The sequence below is a fragment of the Kogia breviceps genome, chromosome 16 (assembly GCF_026419965.1).
Source record: "Kogia breviceps isolate mKogBre1 chromosome 16, mKogBre1 haplotype 1, whole genome shotgun sequence".
NCBI lineage: Eukaryota > Metazoa > Chordata > Mammalia > Artiodactyla > Physeteridae > Kogia > Kogia breviceps.
In genome coordinates, this window is record NC_081325.1 from 13,718,056 (window position 1) to 13,740,713 (window position 22,658).

Genomic DNA, 22,658 nt, shown 5'->3' on the forward strand with positions numbered 1-22,658 from the left:
TCACAGGAGAGAGCACACCGCCACCTCACGTGACTGCTGATACTTTCCTTATGCTTTTACTATTTACAAGATACAAATCACAGCTCCACGTAAACAGTCTCAGAATTTCTTCTCAGGTAAAGTAGGTCAACAGTCTGCTCGGTGGTATTTTGTAAGCTAAAATTGTAAGTCACAAATACTTATTCTTTATTCCTAGTAAATGGCTTAAATTAGGCAAGATTCAAATAAATAATTTTATGTATTGAATTATGGGATAGATAAACAGAAACTTCCCATAGAGATAGGAAAATCTTGTATATCTTTAGCCTCAAAGAACTTCTGATGGTGACAACATAAATGTCATTGTGAGTGAGAGTTGAACTTTTTTTAATGTATTGCTATCTTAAAACCCCTTATATCATTCTAAAGTTCCTTCCAACCCCCAAATCTGAATGCATGAATAATTTTTGAATTGCAGCAAGTTTTCACACTTGTGAGTAAAAGCCAACTCCATTACTATTTTATAATCTGAACTTTTGTTTCAATTTTTTGAAAAGGAATGCTGATTCTAGTCCAAGAAAGACATTTTATCTGAATTGCTTAGGCACTCCTTATTCATACTTGTGAATCATGGGTGCAAAACACAGACACAAAATCTGTCAGAAAATGTGAATGCCTTTAAGAACACCTTTATGTGAGAAATCATTAACATAAGATGTTGAGGTATGAAGTAAAATGAATTGCATAGATAACAGCATAAGCAGACATTACTCTTAAAGCAACTTATGAAGGATTTGCATTTATTTAAATGAGGCAAACAATTGCTAACATGTACTGAATATTTGCTTTGTAGTAAGTACAGTGGTTGCCACTATACCCTTATTAATTCACTTAATCCTCACAACAACCCTATGGGTTTGAGGTACCACCAACCTGTTTTCCACAGCAACTGTACCATTTTTTTAAAAAAAAAAACTTCCTTTTAATGTATCTAATTCGAAATATTTAAAGAATGCAACAGTATTTTGATGTTACAGTATTAACATAGTGAGTGATTAAAGATCTGCACATCTTTGTAACAGTAACACATTAAGTTAAAAAATTACCTCAGAATTGGTAAATAAAAAATTGTTAAACTCCTAGAAGCAGAGAGTAGAATGGTGGTTGCCAGAGGCTGGGAGGAGGAGGAAGGTACTGGGAGGTATTAGTCAAAGGGCACGAAGTTCCAATTATGAAAAATCAGTAAATCCTAGAGATCTACGGTACAGCCTATAGTTAACCATAGTGTATGGTATACTGAAAAATGTGCTGAGAGGGCAGATCTTATGTTAAGTGTTTTTATCATACATACATTAAAATAATGATAGTAATAATAAACAAAGGGGTTGGAGGAAGCTTTTGGAGGTGATGGATATGTTTATGGCATAGATTGCAGTGGTGGTTTCATGGGTGTATACTTATCTCCAAACTCATCAAGTTGTATATCTCAAACATGTACAGCTTTTTGTATATCAGTCATACCTCATTCGTTTTTTTTTTTTTTAAAGCAATTTGTGGGATGATATTTTGAGACTGAATATCTTGTTTTCCAACAACTTTTCTCCCAGTAGTTTTAGCCTCCAATGATAATTCTTGCCTGAATCAATTAAGACAGTAGTAATTAGAGCATGGTGATTTTCTAGTTCTGTCTTTTGTTTGTTTGTTTGTTTGCGGTACGCGGGCCTCTCACTGCTGTGGCCTCTCCGGTTGCGGAGCGCAGGCTCCGGACGCGCAGGCTCAGTGGCCATGGCTCACGGGCCCAGCCGCTCCGCGGCATGTGGGATCTTCCCAGACCGGGGCACGAACCCATATCCCCTGCATCGGCAGGCGGACTCTCAACCACTGCGCCACCAGGGAAGCCCTGTCCTTTTTAATATGTCTCATTTTTTAATATTCAGCAAAATATCTGGCTTTCAAAAGTAAGAACTCCCTTAGAGCACGTGGAGGCTTCTCAGTGTGCTGAGAGTATAAATCTCCTAAATTTGATGTATCTGAATGCTCTATGGAAGGAAGAACAATCTTGTTGTGTTCTAGAATAACCACATATTCAAAAAAGTTGTTGAGAGACTGCGTCCTTACTCTGCTATTATAAAAGTGCAAAAGTCTGATGATCTGGCCATTAATATGGATGCTTCTGCCTCTGGAGAAGGTGATCAGAAAACACAATAGAAACAGGACTATTCATGCTGCCATAGTTATAAATCACATTTTCAGTCAGGCAGTTCTCTTCTGGACAGTTTCATTTAGCTTTAGCCTTTTCTTCTCAGTCACATGTGGATCATATTCTAGATGAATTAAAACCTGCTAAAAATGAGAATGGTACACACAAAGCCCCATGACTCATAGGGGATGAACCCCTAACACAATGTGGGAGCCCATGTCGTCCTCCAGTTACACCATCTTTTTATTGATGTGCATCATCAAACAGAGCTGAATGCTTAATGTTCTCGTGTTTTCTGGTGTTGTACATCTTGGAGAAAGATTATCGCTACAACGAAAAGCCTGAAATTTCAAGCATGCTCTTTCCCTACTATAGGTCGCTGCTCTGGAACTTTAGCGCCTGGGGTGAGTAGGAACTGTGCTCAGCACATTTCAGCCCTCCCATCCACACTCGCTTTGCTCAGCTCTGGAATTTCTATCGCAACTCCCACAGCGGCCATGCACACCTGACTCAGGTTATAAGGAGGCCCTCAGAACCTTGAAAGTATCATCCTATTTCTCCTCTAAGAGATGTTCTCTTGGAAGGACCAACCAAGCTAGGAAATAAAATGAATTGTCAGGAAACTAGAAGCATCTCCACCCCTCAAAAAAATAAAGCTTGCATACAGCAACTTCCTGATTGTTCCTAGTTATTTCATATTTGGAACATTTAAATGCCTGAAATGATGGTGGTATTTGCTTCCTGTAGTGCAAACCCATATTTTAAAATATTTTATATTTATATATAAATAAAGGATTAAAAATATATATTTAATATTTGGTTTTTATATTTTGATATGGTCAACATTTGGCCCATTAACTTTTTTTTGAAAGGGTAATTTTTTAAAAAGATCTAGTTAAAATGATATAAATATTAGCATGGAGAGTTTGTCTAAAGAGTGAAGATGGCCTTCCTCTTATGGACAGGTATTGCTGTCACATAGTTTGGGCTTGGAAACTATGAGAAACCTTACGAAATTGTTGAAGAAATGGAAAAGCCCCTATCAACTATAGTCCCAATTCCCAGCCCTCTGTGCGCACACCGTGGACCTTCACTAAAACACATGACTGACATCAGGAAAGAAGTCAAGTTAAGTACTAGTCAGGACTCCACTGGATTTAATGTAACAAACTAGCTTAAACAAAAATCGACTTTATGGCCTTCCCTGGTGGTTCAGTGGTTGAGAATCCACCTGCCAATGCAGAGGACACAGGTTCGAGCCCTGGTCTGGGAAGATCCCACATACCCGGGGCAACTGAGCCCATGAGCCACAACTACTGAACCTGTGCTCTAGAGCCCGCAAGCCACAACTACTGAGCCTGTGTGCCACAACTACTGAAGCCCATGCGCCTAAAGCCTGTGCTCCGCAACAAGAAAAGCCACTGCAATGAGAAGCCCGCTCACCGCAACGAAGAGTAGCTCCTGCTTGCTGCAACTAGAGAAAGCCTGCTCGCAGCAAGACCCAACACAGCCAAAAATAAATAAATAAGTAAATTTATTTATTTTTTTAAAAATCGACTTTATTGGCTCACAAAAATGAAAAGTCAAGAGGCACATCTGGCAGGGTGGATTCAGGAGTTCAAACAATGTTATCTGGACTCTTGTCTCTCCTTCCTCAGCCCGACTTTCCTCTGTGTGTAGCTTCACCCTCAGACAGGCTTTTCTCATGCACCAAGAATGGTCACCACCTACTCTCCACTTACACAGTACTTAGAGGCAGAGATTTCAGAGGAAAAGACACAAACTGCTCTTACCTGGCATCTATATATACATGATAAACTGTAATTTAAGAAGAAACAAAAACAGTCTGCTCATAAACTATTTGTATTTATATTTGCTAATGGGAGAAGACTTTTGAGGAGTTGGTAGTTGATGGCAGAGGGGTGCATGAAAGGCGCACTTTGGATGGTGCATTACTCTTTCTGCATCACTCTCTTCACCTTTCAGAAAGTTTTTGATTATCTTGCACTGAATATAGCATAGGAAAATATCATTAGTGCAAAATTATGGTAAACATAGTAGTGCTTCAAAATGTGAAAATACTGCACATGTAAAGCAAGATCCTTCCACCTCAATTCTCTTACAGAGAACAGTTTGGATTCATCAAAATTGTGCAATTCACACTTGTTCCTTTGATATTCTCTGACTAGGAACTGTGTGTCTAGTCAACTGATGAGTGTGTTTTTGCCTGAAATGGAAATTTTAAATATAACTGTAATATATTTATTTAGTGTGTTATTGGGTTAAAAAAAAAAGACATTAAGCTAGAAAAAAAAGGAGTAATTGTCCAAAAAGTGGTAGAATTTTTCAAGAGTTATTAACTGAGCATACATTATGTGAGGTAAGTATGTATTTGAAGGATTATGACTGAGACTTTTCCACATGTGATGCAAGATATGAATCCTTAGGTTTGGGAAGCACAATGATCCTTAAGCAAGACAAATCAAGGAAATATACACCCAGACATTTCACAGAGAAACTGAAGAACACCAAGGGCAAGGAAAAAGTTTTAAAAGCAGCTGGAGAGAGAAGACAAATTACTTACAAAAAGACAATAGCTAGGTTGACAACTGACTTCTCAACAGCAATAACAGAATACAGAAAACAGTGGAATAATACCCTCAAAGTTCTGACGGAAAATTATTGCCAATCTAAAACGTACCCAACTAAATCATACCTTAAGAATGAGAATGAAACAAGGACATTTCAGACAAACAACAACCAAGAAGGTTTTCAACCTACTCTCACTAAAAAACTTATAAAGGGTAAATTTCAAAAATAGAGAATATGAGATGCAAGAAGAAATGGTTTGAGAAATATTTGAGTTTTTAAATTTACTTGTGCATCTTTGTAAATGAATTAGTACAGTATTTGCCCTCCTTGTTATTCAATTAGTAACCTTCTATACATACTCATCTTTGCTTTGCCTTGTTTGCTTAACATTATAACCTGGCAGTATTTTCTCATCAGTATAAAAAGGTGGTTCACAAGCACTTTTCAAGTCTATGATTGTGTCATGTTTGCTATTGTCTCATTGGGGATAGCAAGTTACACAGCCAATGTTAGAGTCAGTGTGGGAGGAAACAACCCAAAGGTGTGGACAAAGGGAACTGTGAGCAATTTGAGGGTCACTGCTGCAACATTCTACTACTTTGTGCAACACAGATCCCATGATGTTGGCTCAGATGCTTGGGGTTCTGCAGGATTTGGACCAAAGATCTTGGCACACAGCTGCCTTTAGCATTCTATCCTTCATTCTGTAAAGGTAGAGACAGCCTAGCAATATTGAAAACATTTCAATCTCTCTACACAGTAGGCCCTCACATAGTTAAGCCAGAGCCACTGTGTAGAGGGACTGTGTGTTTTCTGAAGCCTGTAACGATCTGCAGACTGGGCCAGACCTCTTGAGAGCAATTTCTCAAACCACTTGTAATTAGGAATGGAGAGGGTAGAAAGATACATCACCTAATAATGATGCTAATTAAATAAAAGTGCTTGACCCTTTGAGGATAAGAAAGTACAGTGGATAGGTACGCTGGAGAAGTGAAGTAGGGGCCATCTTTTTATGCTCAAAAGTTTAGGGCAGGGCACAAGGCATTCAGGCATATCATCTCACCAGGCTGATGAGGGCAGTAGGGGGGCCCACAACTGTTCAGCTCCTACAGGATCCTTCCCTAGCTTCTCCAACTTTTAAGTCAGGTACACGTTTACCTCCCGAACAAAGGGCGCCAGCACCTCCTACAGGACAGCCTCATCACCACAGGTGGAGGCTAAGTGACCAATGTGCATTCTAGTCCTTCCCCGGGTGCTTCAGTTCAGCCTTGCAAGTTCCAGTTCACATCCGTCCTCCTTTCCCAACCATCTGCCCCAAGCATGTCAGGCCCCAGCACCAGATACAGAAACAATACCGACTCACATAGACTTTCTAATCAACTCCCACAATGATATAAGGTCAATGTGTTTGTTACCTATGGCTGCACAACAAATTACCTCAAAACAATAGAAATATTTACTGTTTCACACAGTTTTTGTGGGTCAGCAATCTGGAAGTGGCTTAGTGGGTACTTCTGTCCTATGAGGTTGCAGTCAAGATGCCAGCATCAGGGAGTTCCCTGGTGGCACAGTGGTTAAGAATCCACCTGCCAACTCACGGTTTGAGCCCTGGTCTGGGAAGATCCCACATGCCGTGGAGCAACTAAGCCCATGCACCACAATTACTGAGCCTGTGCTCTAGAGCCCGCGCTCCACAACTACTGAAGCCCATATGCCTAGAGCCGGTGCTCCACAAGAAGAGAAGCCACCACAATGAGAAGCCGGTGCACCACAACAAAGAGTATCCCCCACTCACCGCAACTAGAGAAAGCCCATGCACAGCAATGAAGACCCAGTGCAGCCAAAAATAAATAAATAAATTAAAAAAAAAAAAAAGATGTCAGCAGCGGTCTGCAAACTTTTTCTCTGAAGGCCAGATAACAAATACTGTCGATTTAGTGGGCCACACAGTCTCTGTTGCAACTACTCAGCTCTGCTGTGAAGGGGCAAAAGCAGCCATGGATAATGCATTTACACATGTTTGCAGCTGTGCCCCAACAGATCTTTATTTACAAAAATAGGCAGCAGGCTGGTTGGCGTGGTGAGTCAATCTGCCAATCCCCAATCTAAAGGTTTAACTGTGGCGGGCGCATCTGTTCCTAAAATGGCTCACTCGGCAATTTGATGCTGGCTATTAGCGGGAGATAGTCCCTCATCTCTCCTGCTCAAGTGTCCCCAAAACACAGTGGCCAGCTTCCCCCAGTGAGCGATCCAAGAGAAAAGGCAGAAGCAGCAATGTCTGTATGGCCTCATAAGGCACACGTTATCACTTCCGTTATGTTCTGTTGGTCATACAGACCAAGACTAATACATTTTGGGAGGGATCTACACAAAGGCACAAACACCAGCGATCACTGGGTGAGCTATCTTGAAGCCTGGCTACCGTATAGTCAATTCCCTACAAGAAATAATACCCCCCTGGTTTTGCCTCTCTGGTCCTACCCTGACTGATACAAGAGATAGAATAGTATAAACTTTAAATGTTAACAACAACAAAAAAACAGTCAATATGGAAAATTGCTTCATTATAGCCCAAGCAAATTCTAAATTAATTCTAAATGCCCATACCTAGACATGCCTTATCAAAAAAAAAAAATTAAAAATCCTACAAATATCCAAATAGAGGGCAGGAAAAGCAGCTTTCCTTAAAAGGACCAAAATTAAGATGCTTTCCCCAGACTTCCCTACAACACTGAGTTCCTAAAGATAATGGCAAATTTGTAAAGATTTAGAGGGAGGAAATGTAATTAAGAATTCTATTACCAGCCCAAGTGTGTTCTTATGCAAAGACAAAGATCTAAAAATTAAACACCTTGTGGATACCCTGCTGACTGAGGAGATTCAAAATTAAGAACCAAAGAATAGGAAAACCAAAATCAGTTAAGTACCGGGACTCAGGAATAAATAACTGCTGTAAATATGATCACAAAATTCATTATAAAAATAAAACTACTGAAAATAAGGAAACAGGGTTAGAGAATGAGTAAGTAAGAGGGATCCACCCCTCTGATTAATGATACAAAGCCCGGGAAGTAGGAGAAAAAAAGGATGGAAATAAAGGCAGATGAAATTGTCTCTTGCACGAGGAAGGAAAAAAAAATTCCAACTCTACACCGAGGCCTGAAAGAAAAGCAGTTGGCCAGAAGAACGGTGGGTTTTCTGGAGGCCACAGCAGAAGCCCATCCACTCTGGCTGAGGTAAACAGCAGTTTATGGGAAGGATATCAGGATTTCACAGAAGTAGTGAAAGGGCAGGAGTGCCAGATTCAGAAAGAGAAGCAGGCAACGCTGGGGGCTGGTCACCAAGGTCATCTGCACTGGTATCAGGGCACTGCTCCTGGATGCAGGCGCCCTAACCAGGTGTCTGCCCTTGTGTCCTTCTGCCCTGGACTCGAGGTCCCCAAGGAGAGAGCCTGGTTGAAGCCGCCGCTGCTGGCTGGAGGAAGACAGGACTTTCCGTGACAGCCCCACAGAGACAGCTCACAAGCCAGAACAGGTTCAGGAAACCCAAGACTCAACAGGAAGAGGGTGGGTGTCAGCGCTCAAAAAACAGTAACTGTTCCCTCTCTCGGGGATGATGCGACTTGCGCTGGTGAGGGGAGTGGAAGCCAGATCACAAAGGGCCTTGTAAGTCATGCTGAGAAGTGTGTCCATTTTCCACATGAAAATGGGAAATAAATGAAAGGTTTGGAGCAGGAGAGTAACAGATTCCATTTAGATTTTAGAAAGATGGCTCTGGCTGCTAAGAACATGCAAACCCATGCACCAAACTGGTGTGGCTTCCAGCAGCCTAAGGTTGCATGTTTGGAACAGTGATGAGTTTTTGCCTGAAAAAGCTCCAGGTTACCAAAAGAACTTACCCTTTGTTCCAGTTAACAGCTGGGAGAGGCCCCTGACCTCCCTCTTCTGAGAGTATTTATTTTAAAAGCTTCAATTGTAAATCCTTCTTATGTCCTACAGAAAATTCTACCTGTATCTCCCATAGCCCAAGAGTGTCTTTAAGGACCTCTAAGCTGTTCCTTTGAAATGTAATCCTAAGGACAGGGCCTGTCTCCCACCCTCTGTGGGAGGGTATACTAACGTCAGAATCACCCAGACAGGAACCATTTACTTGCTTTTTGTAATTTTTTCATATCCCTGACTCTGCTCCACCCACTCACTCCCTCTCCCTACTCCCTCACTCTCCCTTTAAAACACCCAGTCACCTAGGCACAGATCAGAGTTGAACTCGGGATACCCTGGGGTCTCTCCTTTATTCCAATAAAATCCATCTTTAACTAGTGTCTGGTTTTGTTGAGCTTTGACACTGTAATGTGGAGACAGAATTAGAGGGAGACTAATTGGAGACAGTTGCAGAGATCCCTGTATAACAGGAATGGCCCAAACCTAAGTAACAGCTCTGAGTGAAGGAGGAGCACATGAGGACTCAAGAGAGGAAATCAACTTAGGATCAATTGATTTGGGTAACTGACTCTGGGGACCAGCCAAGAGAGCCAAAGTATCAGAATAGTGAAAAAAAATTTTATGCTGAAAAACTGTGTTCCCTACCCCTCCAAATAATTGATATGCTCTATGCTATCCACTCATGAGAATGAGGGAACTGGTCGTTTGGCTCAGAGCCAAATTTAAATCTCATTCATAGCAATAATATGGACTCTTGTCATTTGTGGCTTTCTTTTCCCTGATCCTGACATTTACCATCTATACTTATTTTACTGTTATGCTGTGTATATCCTTTTTTGGTAAGGTGTCTAAAATACCTTAAAATGACAAAATAACCAAACAACTCATCAGCCCCATATCCTCAGTCAAAACCATTTTCCCCACTCTATGACCTAAATCACAGCAAGATCCTTTCTGACCCACCTCCTAGAGTAATGGAAATGAAAACAAAAATAAACAACTGGGACCTAATGAAACTTAAAAGCTTTTGCACAGCAAAGGAAACCATAAACAAGGCGAAAAGACAACCCTCAGACTAGGAGAAAATATTTGCAAACGAAGCAACTGACAAAGGATTAATCGCCAAAATATACAAGCAGCTCATGCAGCTCAATATCAAAAAAACAAACAACCAATCCAAAAATGGGCAGAAGACCTAAACAGATATTTCTCCAAAGAAGACATACAGATGGGCAACAAATACATGAAAAGATGCCCAACTTCACTAATCATTAGAGTAATGCAAATCAAAATCACAATGAGGTATCATCTGACACCAGTCAGAATGGTCATCATCAAAAAATCTAGAAACAATAAATGCTGGAGAGAGTGTGGAGAAAAGGGAACCCTCCTGCACTGTTGGTGGGAATGTAAATTGATACAGCCACTATAGAGTACAGTATGGAGGTTCCTTAAAAAACTAAAAATAGAACTACCATATGACCCAGCAATCCCACTCCTGGGCATAAACCCTGAGAAAACCATAATTCAAAAAGAGTCATATACCACAATATTCATTGCAGCACTATTTACAATAGCTGGGACATGAAAGCAACCTAAATGTCCATCAACAGATGAATGTATAAAGAAGATGTAACACATATATACAACGGAATATTACTCAGCCATAAAAAGGAATGAAACTGAGTTATTTGTAGTGAGGTGGATGGATCTAGAGTCTGTCATACAGAGCAAAGTCAGTCAGAAAAAGAAAAACAAATACCGTATGCTAATGCATATATATGGAAACTAAAAAAGCGGTACTGATGAACCTAGTGGCAGGGCAAGAATAAAGACGCAGACATAGAGAATGGACTTGAGGACACAGGTGGTGGAAGGGGAAGCTGGAATGAAGTGAGAGAGTGGCATGGACATACATACACTACCAAATGTAAAATAGATAGCTAGTGAGAAGCACCCACATAGCACAGGGAGATCAGCTCAGGGAGATCAGCTCAGTGCTTTTTGACCACCTAGAGGGGTGGGATAGGGAGGGTGGGACGGAAGGAGATGCAAGAGGGAGGGGATATGGGGATATGTGTATACATATAGCTGATTCACTTTGTTATACAGCAGAAACTGACACAGCATTGTGAAGCAATTATACTCCAATAAAGATGTGGAAAAAAAAAAGAAAAAAAACTTTCCTGTCTTCCTCACTTACTAATGGTGCCATCCATTCTCCCATAACTAGCTTTCAGACCTCATCAACTAGCAGTGACTCTTCCCCCCACCAACCACCCCACCTTTCCTTTGTTGCTCACAATCAGATTGTCTGCATGTGAAGAAATTTTTTAATCAGTCCCCTCCTTTTCATTCCTACTTGCTATGAGTTTAATTTTTTCTTCTTGCTTAAAAATTCCATTAGCCTCCTAGCCAGTTTCTTCACACCTTCTGACTATGCACCATTCCCATATTAAATTGATTATTTTTACTTTTCTGTTTTAAAACTCTGATGATGCACCAGAGCTGATAAATTAAGTTCAAACCCTTCATTCTAGCTTTAAAGATTTCCTCTTAGTATATTATACTATTAAAAAAGCTACAAACACTTTTAGAATCTCCTAAACTGAGTGCACATGTGGGTGAGGTTGGGGGGTGAGGGTGTCTACTTTTCTTTGCTACATGTTTCTTTCCAGGTCCCAGATACTCCTGGCCTCTCACTCATGGAGGGGGAGGAAGAGTGAATAATGCTAGTGGCACATGTGGGAGCTGTAGCTCAATGGTTCCTCCCTCCTCCCCATCCTGGGTGTGCCTGCCTGCTGAGAACAGGCACTCTGGGCCTCTCTTAGACTTGACATAAGCTTGCTGTAGAGAGAGGCCTTGCCCCTGGGAGGGGAAGGGACGAGGGGAGTGCTGGGATTATTCAGGATGGACAAGCCCCAATCCAGTTCTGAGGTTTGGCATCAGGAATTCCACTGTTGCCACACACCTGAATGAATTTGAAGACCAAGACTAAAACATATGAAAATTGAGGCTTCTGGAGGCTGGAGGAATTGACTGGTATAATTTCAGTTTTGTGAAGACTATACCAAGCTCAGGCCATGCAGGGATTTTTAATCTTTTCACACTTTTTCACAGCTAATACTTTGTGCCTGAGTTTTCATGAAGTTGGCTCTTAGCTGCTTCAGCCAGTGTGAATGAGTTTAAGCCTTGGCTCCCTAAAGGTTTTGATCTGCTGGCTTTGTATACAGGCAAGGGCTCTCTCTAAATTGCCTGGGCTGCAGGCACTGACCACTTCAGGTGATCTAGAACATTAGCCACACAGGCCTTAGCAAGCAAACCTGGGTTGAGGTAGAATTTACTCTATGGGTAGCTGCAGATGACCTTGAACAATACATGCCCAGGTAGGTCTATGCCTGAAGATAGGGCTGATATAGGGATTTAACAATCAGGAGAGAGCCTTTGAGTCCCAGTGAAGTCTTGCCTTGAAAGAGGCAGAGTTTCAGCAGCATATTTTCCTGTTTCTGCTGTGTTTTTTTAATTTTAATTGTTTTTTTTTAACTGAAGTATAGTTGATTTACGATGTTGTGTCTACCTGTGGTTTTCAGCCAGGTCGGTAAAGATAGTTAAGTTCCACATGGGTCACTGAGCAATAGCATATGAGATTCTAGCTTTAAATTGTTAACATTAAGCTCAGATAGGTAGTACCAGATCTTACTGCCCAAATTCTATTCTACACTCAGAGCCAGAGGAGTTAGTCTTAAATTTATGTGACTTGTCAACAGTCTTGAGTCACCCCCAACTATGCAAACTCAAGATGGCCCAAATTTGTTAATTTCATGAGTTCAAGCCAATGCTTTAGATTTCAGACTGAAATCATAGGTTCAACCATAAAAGGATGGTATATTTACAATAAGAACAAATGGGCATCTGTATTGAAAAAAAAATGCCATCTTCTTAGATTATACTAGAGAAATAACTGAAATAAATTATTGCTGACCCAAAGACTAATAAAAATGCTGATCATTTTAAAATAATGTCTCTAGGGGGACATGATTGCTCAAAATCTCACAGAAAAACTGGAGTGAAAAATATGTCAGTCTTCATATCAGAACATAAGCAGAGGGAAAATTAAAATAAAAGAAAGAGACAGATTAAGCTGGAAGAATATTTCTTAGGAGTAAGGTTAAAATCTTAGGAGATATATTAAACAGAAATTAAACTAAAATGAGACCTCAAAGACCTTTAGATATAAAAGGAAAAATAAAACACACTAAGGTTCTAACTGGTATTAAAGAAGTTTTAGATAGAGGGAATATATTTGGTTGTTACTAGATTAGAAACAGTAAATCAAAAAGTTTCAAAATTATCCTGCCAAAATCTGTTATGTACTGAATCGTGTCCCCCTACAATTTACATGTTGAAGACCTAACCTCCAATGTGACTGCATTTAGAGAGGTCTTTAAAGAGGTAATTAAGGCTAAATGAGGTCCTAAGGGTGAGGCCCTAATCCAATAGTCCTGATATCCATAAAAGAAGATGAAAAGACACCAGGAATCCTTCTAGCTCCAAGTGCAGAGAGAAAAGCCCACGTGAGGACACAGCAAGAAGACAGACATTTGCAAGCAAGGAGAGAGGCCTCAGGAAAAACCAAATCTGCCAATACCTTGATCTTGGACTTGTCAGCCTCCAGAATGATGAGAAAATAAACACCTATTGTTTAAGCTACCCAGTCCATGGTATTTTGTCATGGCAGCCTGTTATAGGATGAATATTTGTGTCCCTCCAAAATTTATATATGTATAAAGGTTGAAGCCTTAACCTCCAGTGTGGCTATATTCAGAGATAGGGCCTCTAAGGAAGTAATTAAGGTTAAATGAGGTCATAAGGGTGGCTGGGGACTTGATCCAATACGAATTAGTCTCCTTATAAGAAGAGAAAGGAAAAGGCTTGTGCTCTTGTGCTCTCTCTCTCTCTCCACTAGCACAAAGAGGAGGCCATATGAGCACACAGTGAGATGGCAGCCACCTATAAGCCAAGAGAAAAGGCCTCAGAAGAAAATCTATCTTACTGGCACCTTGATCTTGGACTTCCCAGCATGCAAACTCCTTAGCATGGAAGACAAGCCTTTCCAAAACCTGGTTTCTATGTACTTCCCTGGATGGTTTCTTGATACCATGCAGGTACCTCTGCAACCTGGGTGCCAGTTGTACTTTCCAGTTGTAGGCCTGTGAGCTTTATAAACTTTATCATATGTTCCTTCTGTCTGTCATGCCCTTTTATCTTAGTTCATGTAGATCTTGCATGGCTCAACTTAAGGTATCTTATCACTTCTTCTCTGAAGCTCTTAAGTCTTCCAGGTAGAATTACCCATGCACTCATAGCACCTATAACATTTTATTTTTCTTAATATTTTGTCAGTGCTTATTAAGTTCTAAGTGAGTGGTTCTCAAACGATGTGATGTAGGCCCCTAGAAGGCATTTTGCAAATACAAGGAGAATTTTTGGTTGTCATAAGATTGGAGCTTTGGGGAACTCTACAAATGTTCAGTGTGTAGGGCCAGGGATGTAAGATGCCTGCAATATGCAGACAGGCCGGTACCAAAAAGGAACTGTAGACATCATGTCCAACTTCTGAATGTTTTTCTGGGCTTCCACGTAGGTGAAAAACTTATTAATAATTGTCTGAGTTGAGATTCAAATTCTGGTTTATATATAACCAAACATATGAGTTCACGGTGTTAATGTATATTGAACTCACAGGAATGTAACTACCATATAATGAGGAAAGAATGCATTTGGTTTTTGTTCAGAATTTTACCAAGAGTTGTTCCCATTACAGAAAGCCAGGTCACCAAGGGTAGCAGCTTGGGTGATATTTGAGTCACCAAAACAACACAAATGCATTGGTCTGTGTTTGTAGCTATAGAATCATGGTGATTCTAAGCAAATGTACAAATTTCCTCATTTAGCTCTTCTTTCAAAATGTCAAATATAGATTTAAAATATGGACAAGTATTCAGTTAAATATTAGAAGCTGGGTTCTACAGCTTTTTGTACAAATGAACAGTCACCAATGTGCCTACTCTGCCAGCATGCTTTTTCTCATTAAGGCGACAAACACATCAAGATTAAGCGAGCATTTTACAAAGGAACATGTTGATTAAATTGGAAGAGATATATATTTCTATATTTAAAGAATACTAAAAACTGCAATACTGTCCCTGGAACGTTTGACAATGTTCTATGCAGAAGGAGACAGGTCTCATTGTTTTCTACAGAACAACGTAAATGATCACAAAATATGGCATGCCACACAATATTCAAGAAAAATTAATCTTAGCTGTATAAAAGATAACTACAAAGAAGAAAAGATCATATATTAAATCATTTCCTCTATTCCATTGCAATGCTGCTTTAAGAGGGTTACAAAAGACACTGAAATCAGCTGCATGATGTAAACGAGTAGATGAAAGCATCCTTTATGATAAACAAGCTTTACCATTTGCATATGTAAAGTTTCCAAGGCCTGAAAAAATTGTAGCAAAAATATCATTTACAGAATGACTGACAATGAATACAAAAGAATTGTCAATATTTGAAACCCTCAAAATTACTTAAAAGAAAAAAAAAACTTTTCCAACATCATTACTTATTTAACAGATGGAGAGTCAGTAATGTTAGATCAGAGCCAATTTTAAAAAGAACCACCAAATGTTTCTACAAACTCATTTCATTATTCATTAGCAATACTTAATTACCAAGAATCTTAGAGAAAGAGGCCACAGATCAATGAATGTTTAAAAGTAATCCCTTCAATGACAGATTACCCATAATTTATAAAATGTCAATGAAGAGTTTGAATGTCTTGTCCAAATAAGATGGTTCTCCAAGAAAATTTTTTTTTAAAGATTTGGCTCACATTATGGACTTATGTGGAATTTTTGATGTAATCAATGAAAAAAATAAATATCAAATTTGAAATACTGCAAAACAATGAGGTATATCTTTTAAGCTATATTTGCAAAGGTCTTTCTCTTTATTCAATTTATAAATATTTTAATGTATATTTTCTATATAATATGCATATTTTTTAATATACAGAAAAATTGAAAGAGTAGGACAATAAACATACTTATCCTCACTACCTAGATTCAATAATTTGTTTTGCCATAATTGCTTCCTATATGTATGTGTATTTTAGCTAAAACATTTCAAAATAAAATATACATATCATGCCACTTCATCCCTGTATTCTCAAGCATAAATCTCCTGAACATAAGGATATTCTCTTACATAACCATTATGTCATTACCACATCAAGAAAATTTTGGAATAATTATCTAATGTAACCTAATACTCAGTCCATTTTACATATGTCTCCAATTGTCCCCTAGATACCTTTTATTATTGTTTTTAAGGGGGACTCTAATCAAGTTTCACATATTGCATTTGTTTGTTGTATTCAGTCTCTTTTAATCCAAAAAATTTGTCAACCCTATCTTTACAAAAAGGTTTTTTTTACATTGACTTTTTTCCACAAGACCAGTCATCTTTTAGAATTTCCACATTCTAGATGTTTCTGATTGTCTCCTCATTGTGTGGTTTAACTTATTCCTCCCTCCCTCCCCTATAAACAGGAAATTATAGGTTTCATTCGATTCATGTTAAACATTTTTGGCCAGAATACATCCTATGTGATGCTGATACTTCCTATTTGCTCACATAGGAGATCGGAGAGGTCGACTCTACCCCTATTACTAATGCAGTTACCTGGGTTAGAAGGGGCAGTCAGATCTCCCCAATGTAAATGCACATTTACAGTGTAAATGAGATCCCTCTTAAACTTATTAAAGGAAAGGGAATCGATCTTATTACAGTGCAGGGAATTATCTTGGCTTTTTCAACAAATCGAATATTCTAAAATAACCTTGTTCACTGATGATTTTTATACTTTCCAGCTTTGCAGCACAATCTATCTAACATGAGGATAGATGAAAGGATACTGACTCAGAAACAGATTGCTCTCATGTGGATGCTATGATGGTTAGATTTAAAGATCAGTTAACATTTTACAACACCAGATGGGGTGGTTTTAAGCAGATGTGGAACATGTTAGCCAGAATTTTCAAGAAAAATTAATTGAGCTTCAAAAGAATGTTGAGGACAAAGCATGATTTAATCAGTCTAATTTAAAAGGTTTGGGATCCAGCTAAGACTTTCACACCCACTTGTCTAAAAAGAAGCTAAGTTGTGGCAGCATTTTCTGCTACCTATATAGTTGAGAATGGTTTCAGGACATTTTAAACTAACGTTAATAGACAGTACAAAATATTAAAACAGACATCGGAAACACAGACATGTCCTTGAATTTTAAAGAAAGGTACTGTTTTCAAATATTTCATATTTTTATACAATCTAAAAATTTCTAAGTAGTATGATAAGATATTATGTTATGAAATTTGCATTTGAAACTATGTATTTATTTTTCGGTTACCTTTTTTTTTTCCTGTTTAATTCTGATACTCAGAGTCCCCAGAGGCCTGGCACAATCTCTCCATAGTCTTTTGTATGAATATGCTCTAAAATTAGATAATGGTGATGGCTGCACAACTCCATAAATATATTTAAAAACACTGAATTGTATACTTTAAGTGGTTGAACTTTATGATATAGAAATATCCCAATAAGGTTTTTTAAAAAGAATGATCGATTGACTGAATAAATCTTAAACTCATAGTCCCCATCCTTGACAAATCATAGGACTTTATCAAATGTTCACCAATTATGATTTTACACTTTCATTTGAAATTCTAGGTATTCTCAGAATATTAGACATACAAATACATTTTATATCCAAAGCAAAATATAAATTACTATTTTATTTTAACCATCAGAACAAATTTTATTCAATACACCAACTCAGCAGCATAGTGTAAATTCAAGAGAAGGGAAATATTGACTTGTTTCTTCCTATATTGGTAACTTACATTAAGCTCAATTAAACAACAAATACCTAAGAGGTAAGGGATAACCTGTCCAGGGTGGATCCCTTGCAGGCAGAGCTTCATAGAAACCTGTTTCAGCCAATTACATAAGAAATAAACCCTGGTCAGTCTCAAGGATTGGATCCTGGCACCTGATCTCACCTGGGAAGGAGCTGGTGCTTCCCTAGCTGAGCTGGCCGATTAGGGCTGGAGCCAAGGTTCTGCAGAGTCACACTACCTTGGGTCTTAATTCCTCACTATGCCAGGGGAGGGGCTGATGCTATCCTCTATCCTATGCTTGTAGTTTAAAGCTCCATAGCCTAAGGGGTCTCGGTTGGATTCCTCTCCCAGAGTCTAACATCTGGTCCTTAGAAGGCAATGGGCAACAGTGGTTTGACACAAATACTATTGCGCCCCATGCCCAGCTTGACATTGTTCCAGAAGGCTTGCTGCCTTTCCAGCTTGGTCCTTTGCCATTTTGACATACCATTAGTATACCCTTATTCATCCTAAATATATTTCTAGAAAGACTACTGGAATGGAAAACGATTTTAAACACTGTTCAGTTTTTTTAATTGAAGCACAGTATTGTGATAGTTTCAGGTATACAGCAAAATGATCTAGTTATATTTTTTTTTCAGATTTTTTCCCTCATAGGTTATTTACAAGATATTGAATACAGTTCCCTGTGCTATACAGTAAATCCTTGTTGCTTATCTATTTTATGTATACTAGTTTGTAGAGTCAAATTTTCATATTTAGTTACTTTGTTAAAGAAAAGAAAAATCCAAGATAGCTTTTTATCATATTGAGAAAATACAGATGTATGAATGTATGGTGTTGAACATTAAACATCACCTTGGAGTTATTGTCCAGCTAGAAGTTACTTGACAATTACTTCCCCCCCCTTTTTTCCCTTTTGGAAAAATTAAGTACTTCTGTTATTAATAATTAGTTAATAAACCTGGCACTTCGACTTAATTCTTCTGCTGAATTTCAGTAGCACTTAAAGTATATTCTCAACTCAAAAGTATTTTTCTTGCTCTTCCAGAGCCTTGAATTTAGTATATTCTTTATCTCCTTGTCTGACAATGTGAGACAACAGTTCATAAAAAGCAGTGGTGAGTATACATAATACAGATGGTGTGAAACCTAGGTTCTTTTTTTCTTTTTTGTTTACCTTATTTGAAAAAGCACTTCTAACAATTCTCCTTGTTTTTTAAACTTTATTTGCATGACTCCTTGATTGATTCAACATGTTTTTAAGAAAGTCCTGTTCCCTGGGGCTGCATTACCACGGGTCTAGATGGTCCTCCTGAGACAGAAGCTGAAGTAAACCACACAGGAGGGGAGTAAACAGACGTATAGAATAAGTAGACTTTCACTGACCCTGGTCACATGAAATCCTCTCTAAATGTCAACCAGGCTCAGGCTTGCAAATCTAAAATAACCTCATGTGGAGGAGCAGGTCAAACCTTTTTTGGCTAGGAATAGAGGTACTATTCCATGATTTAAGAAAAAGTTTACTCAGAAGTTGTACACTAAAGTTTTAGAAATGAATTAAGCATACCGATCTGTAAAGTGTCCATAAAGCACTGGAGATTCTGTTCTAGAAGAAATGAACTACTGTTTACTGCATTCTGAGCACTTTAAAGAACAAAGTCAGCCAGTAAGATGGGCTGAGGGCACAGGTAAGGAGACGCTGGACATCAAAGAGCCTCTCACAGTCTGTCAAGGCTCCCGGGATGATGCAGATTCTGGCCACATGATTGAGCCATTCCAACGCTAAATAGGTGGCTCATGGGCTCACCCATCACAGCAGTGAGATTTCGGGGTGCTAAAATATGCTTTGAGAGGACAAACACCAAAGACTGCAGGGGATGCCCACCAGTCATTTGCCTTGGTCCTCAAATCACACAACTAATGAGGGTGACTGCTGTTTTGCTCAAAGCAATTTTTTTTTTTTTTTATGTTCTAGGTATAAACAGGTTTTTTTTTTTTTTTAACATCTTTATCGGAGTATAATTGCTTTACAATGGTCTGTTAGTTTCTGCTTTGTAACAAAGTGAATCAGTTATACATATACATATGTCCCCATATCTCTTCCCTCTTGAGGCTCCCTCCCACCCTCCCTATCCCACCCCTCTAGGTGGTCACAAAGCACTGAGCTGATCTCCCTGTGCTAAGTGGCTGATCTCCCTGTGCTAAGTGGCTGCTTCCCACAAAGCAATTTTAAAAGACTAGTATAAAAAGAGGAAAGGGAGAATGATGCAAAACGAGCAACATCTTGACTACTCTCAGACGACCAGGATCATCAGCAATTGTTAGCAAATATTTAAATGGAGTTTCCCAAATTCATCACCCCAAAACATGCTGTTGACTGTGTGTCTCCGTCATCTCTGCCTTGCTCCCCCACTAGGAGGCTGTGACACTTGTTTAGCTTGAAGGCTGATCCTATACAAATTTTCAAAAGAACACAAGTTTGGTTTCCAGAACCCTACTTTTCACAGCCTATAATTTTGAAGGCAGACTCTTTGGTCCACAGGATAAAGGGGTTTCCCATACCTCACCGTGCGGGCTGTATTTAGACTGAAACCAGGTCCATGGATGGCATGCTCAGTGCCCATCCTTCTGGCTAGGGTGTTGCAGGACCAATTCCTTTTAGGTGCTGGATGGATTCCAGGAGATTCTCCTCTTTAAGCTCACTCTCCACAAAGGCATTTCTCTCAATGACTTGATTCAGCACTGCTCTGTCTTCCAGAGTAATGATTATGACATACTGCACTCTCTCCAATCATCACTTGTTTGTTCCCAGCTCCCTGACACATTTCTGTAGTTGTTCTTCAATCACTTTAGTCTATACAGTATCATCCTCTCATGCTCAGATCTCCTGGGAGCCTTCTGAATATTACACTTCAAACTTCCCTTTGGTCATGTCTACCTCCATATGGAGTCCATTATTTTTAGGCAGAAGGTCCCTGTTCCCAGTTTAATTTGTTCTAGCTGTGTCTCCAATCCAACTTCATATGCTCAGCTCTCCTCTTGGAATCCTCGTATTCACTACCCTCTGCTTACATGTCATAGCAGATCTTCCTAAAAGGCAGTGTCTTCCCCCCAGAGCATGAGTCCCCTTTAACAGACAACCAAAAAGCCCATATAAACCAAACACCACGGAAGAAGACATGTACTTCTTCACCTCACTGTTTCCCATTTAAAGGGACTCTTTTGATAACAGATAAGCATTGTTTTCAAAAACACAGAAGAAAGAATGTGCATGGTTAAGGAGAAACAGAAAAGAGATAAATAGAGAAAATGAAAAAGCTCACCCAGAATTTGCACAATGCCTTGTCTTTAGTAGTAAGTCTTCAAAGAAGATTTAAATAGACAGAATCTACATGAAATACTGACCATAGAAATAAAGTTAAAATTTTGCTTTGACTATAATCTGAGTTTCTACCATTTAAAAAATCCTATATATGCAAAATCTTATTGGTTGGTGACAAATACACTATATTAATGAAGCCCAAAGCTAGGTTATCTGTTTGTATATATAAGTCTACTAGATTACATTTTAGCTATAACAGATAAATCAATGGTTCTCAACCCTGATTACATATTAGAATTATCTAGAGAGCTTTCTAAAAATATGCATGCCCCGGCCCACACCGACCAATGGAATCAGAATCCCAAGAAGTAGGCCTAAGCACAGTAAAAGATCATTACAGTATATTATATTCTAAACTTAGTAAAGAGCTTACAGATCATTTAGACCAACTCTCTCATCTTATAACTGAGAAACTAAAGCCCAGAGACTCCTGGTCCCCACCTGGTCAGTTGCACTGACACTTAGGGACTAAGCCAGGCCTAGAACCTAAAAGCCTGTGTCCATCCACGCTCCTTCTTTCACCCTGACTCATTCATTTGTTAATATATTCATTCAGGAAATATTTTGAGAGCTCATTATGTGTTAAGCCCTAGATAATAACACCTGCTGCCGTTATGGAACATTGCTGGAAAGAATCCAAATGTCCACCAACTGGTGAGCAGATAAACAATACAATGAAATAACATTCTACAATAAAAAGAAATAAACTACTGATACAATCAACAAAGTAGACGAATCTTAAAAACACTCTGCTAAGTGAAAGAAGCCAGGTGCAAAAGACCATGTTTATATGATTACATTTATATAAAATGCCCACAAAAGGCAAATGTGCTGCGACAGAAAGTAGCTTAGTGGTTTCCTGGGGCTTGGAATAGAAGCAGGGGTTGGCTGAGAATAGACAGGAAGGATCTTATACAGGGTGATGAAAATGTTCTAAAACTGGAGTGTGGTGATGGTTGCACAACTCAATAAATTCACTAAAAATCATTAAGTTGTTCACTTACAATGGGTAGTTTTATGGCCTGTAGATTATCTCAATAAAACTTAAAATTTAAAAAAACCTGCTGTCATTTATTAGATACTATATAACAGGAATTTGTACTAGGATTTAAACAGTACTACCCTCAGTGATATGCTCGTAAATTTTTTTTTTTGGCGGTACGCGGGCCTCTCACTGTTGTGGCCTCTTGCGTTTTGGAGCACAGGCTCCGGACGCGCAGGCTCAGCGGCCATGGCTCACGGGCCCAGCTCCGCGGCATGTGGGATCTTCCTGGACTGGGGCACGAACCCGTGTCCCCTGCATCGGCAGGCGAACTCGCAACCACTGCGCCACCAGGGAAGCCCGCTCGTAAATTTTTAAAACAAGTTAACTGATATAAAGGATGTTTGGCACACAATTTACAATTAATAATACAATATATAAGACTCTTTATTATACTTCAGTATGACTTGCCATTTCTTGCAAAATCCACTATTTGTTTTTATAATTATTTCACCAACAATAGTGCCACAAATTCAAACAATAAATAAATGCTTGATTTCTCTCTAATACTGCAAGGAAGTTGCTGATGTTATTGACCAAGAGTGTAGTT

The 22,658-nt window shown here is 39.1% G+C and overlaps 2 protein-coding genes across 2 annotated transcripts in view; one reads left to right on the forward strand and one right to left on the reverse strand.

Moving 5' to 3' along the window:
* The window catches only part of SPART (spartin), a 378,687-nt gene that overhangs the window by 354,235 nt on the left and 1,794 nt on the right, over nt 1-22,658 (reverse strand). The gene's annotated exons all lie outside the window — the stretch shown is intronic.
* The window catches only part of RFXAP (regulatory factor X associated protein), a 29,880-nt gene continuing 9,681 nt past the window's right edge, over nt 2,460-22,658 (forward strand). The window contains exon 1 of the mRNA XM_067016890.1: nt 2,460-2,583. Within this exon, the coding sequence (XP_066872991.1) occupies nt 2,460-2,583 (124 nt within the window). The remainder of the gene's footprint in view (nt 2,584-22,658) is intronic.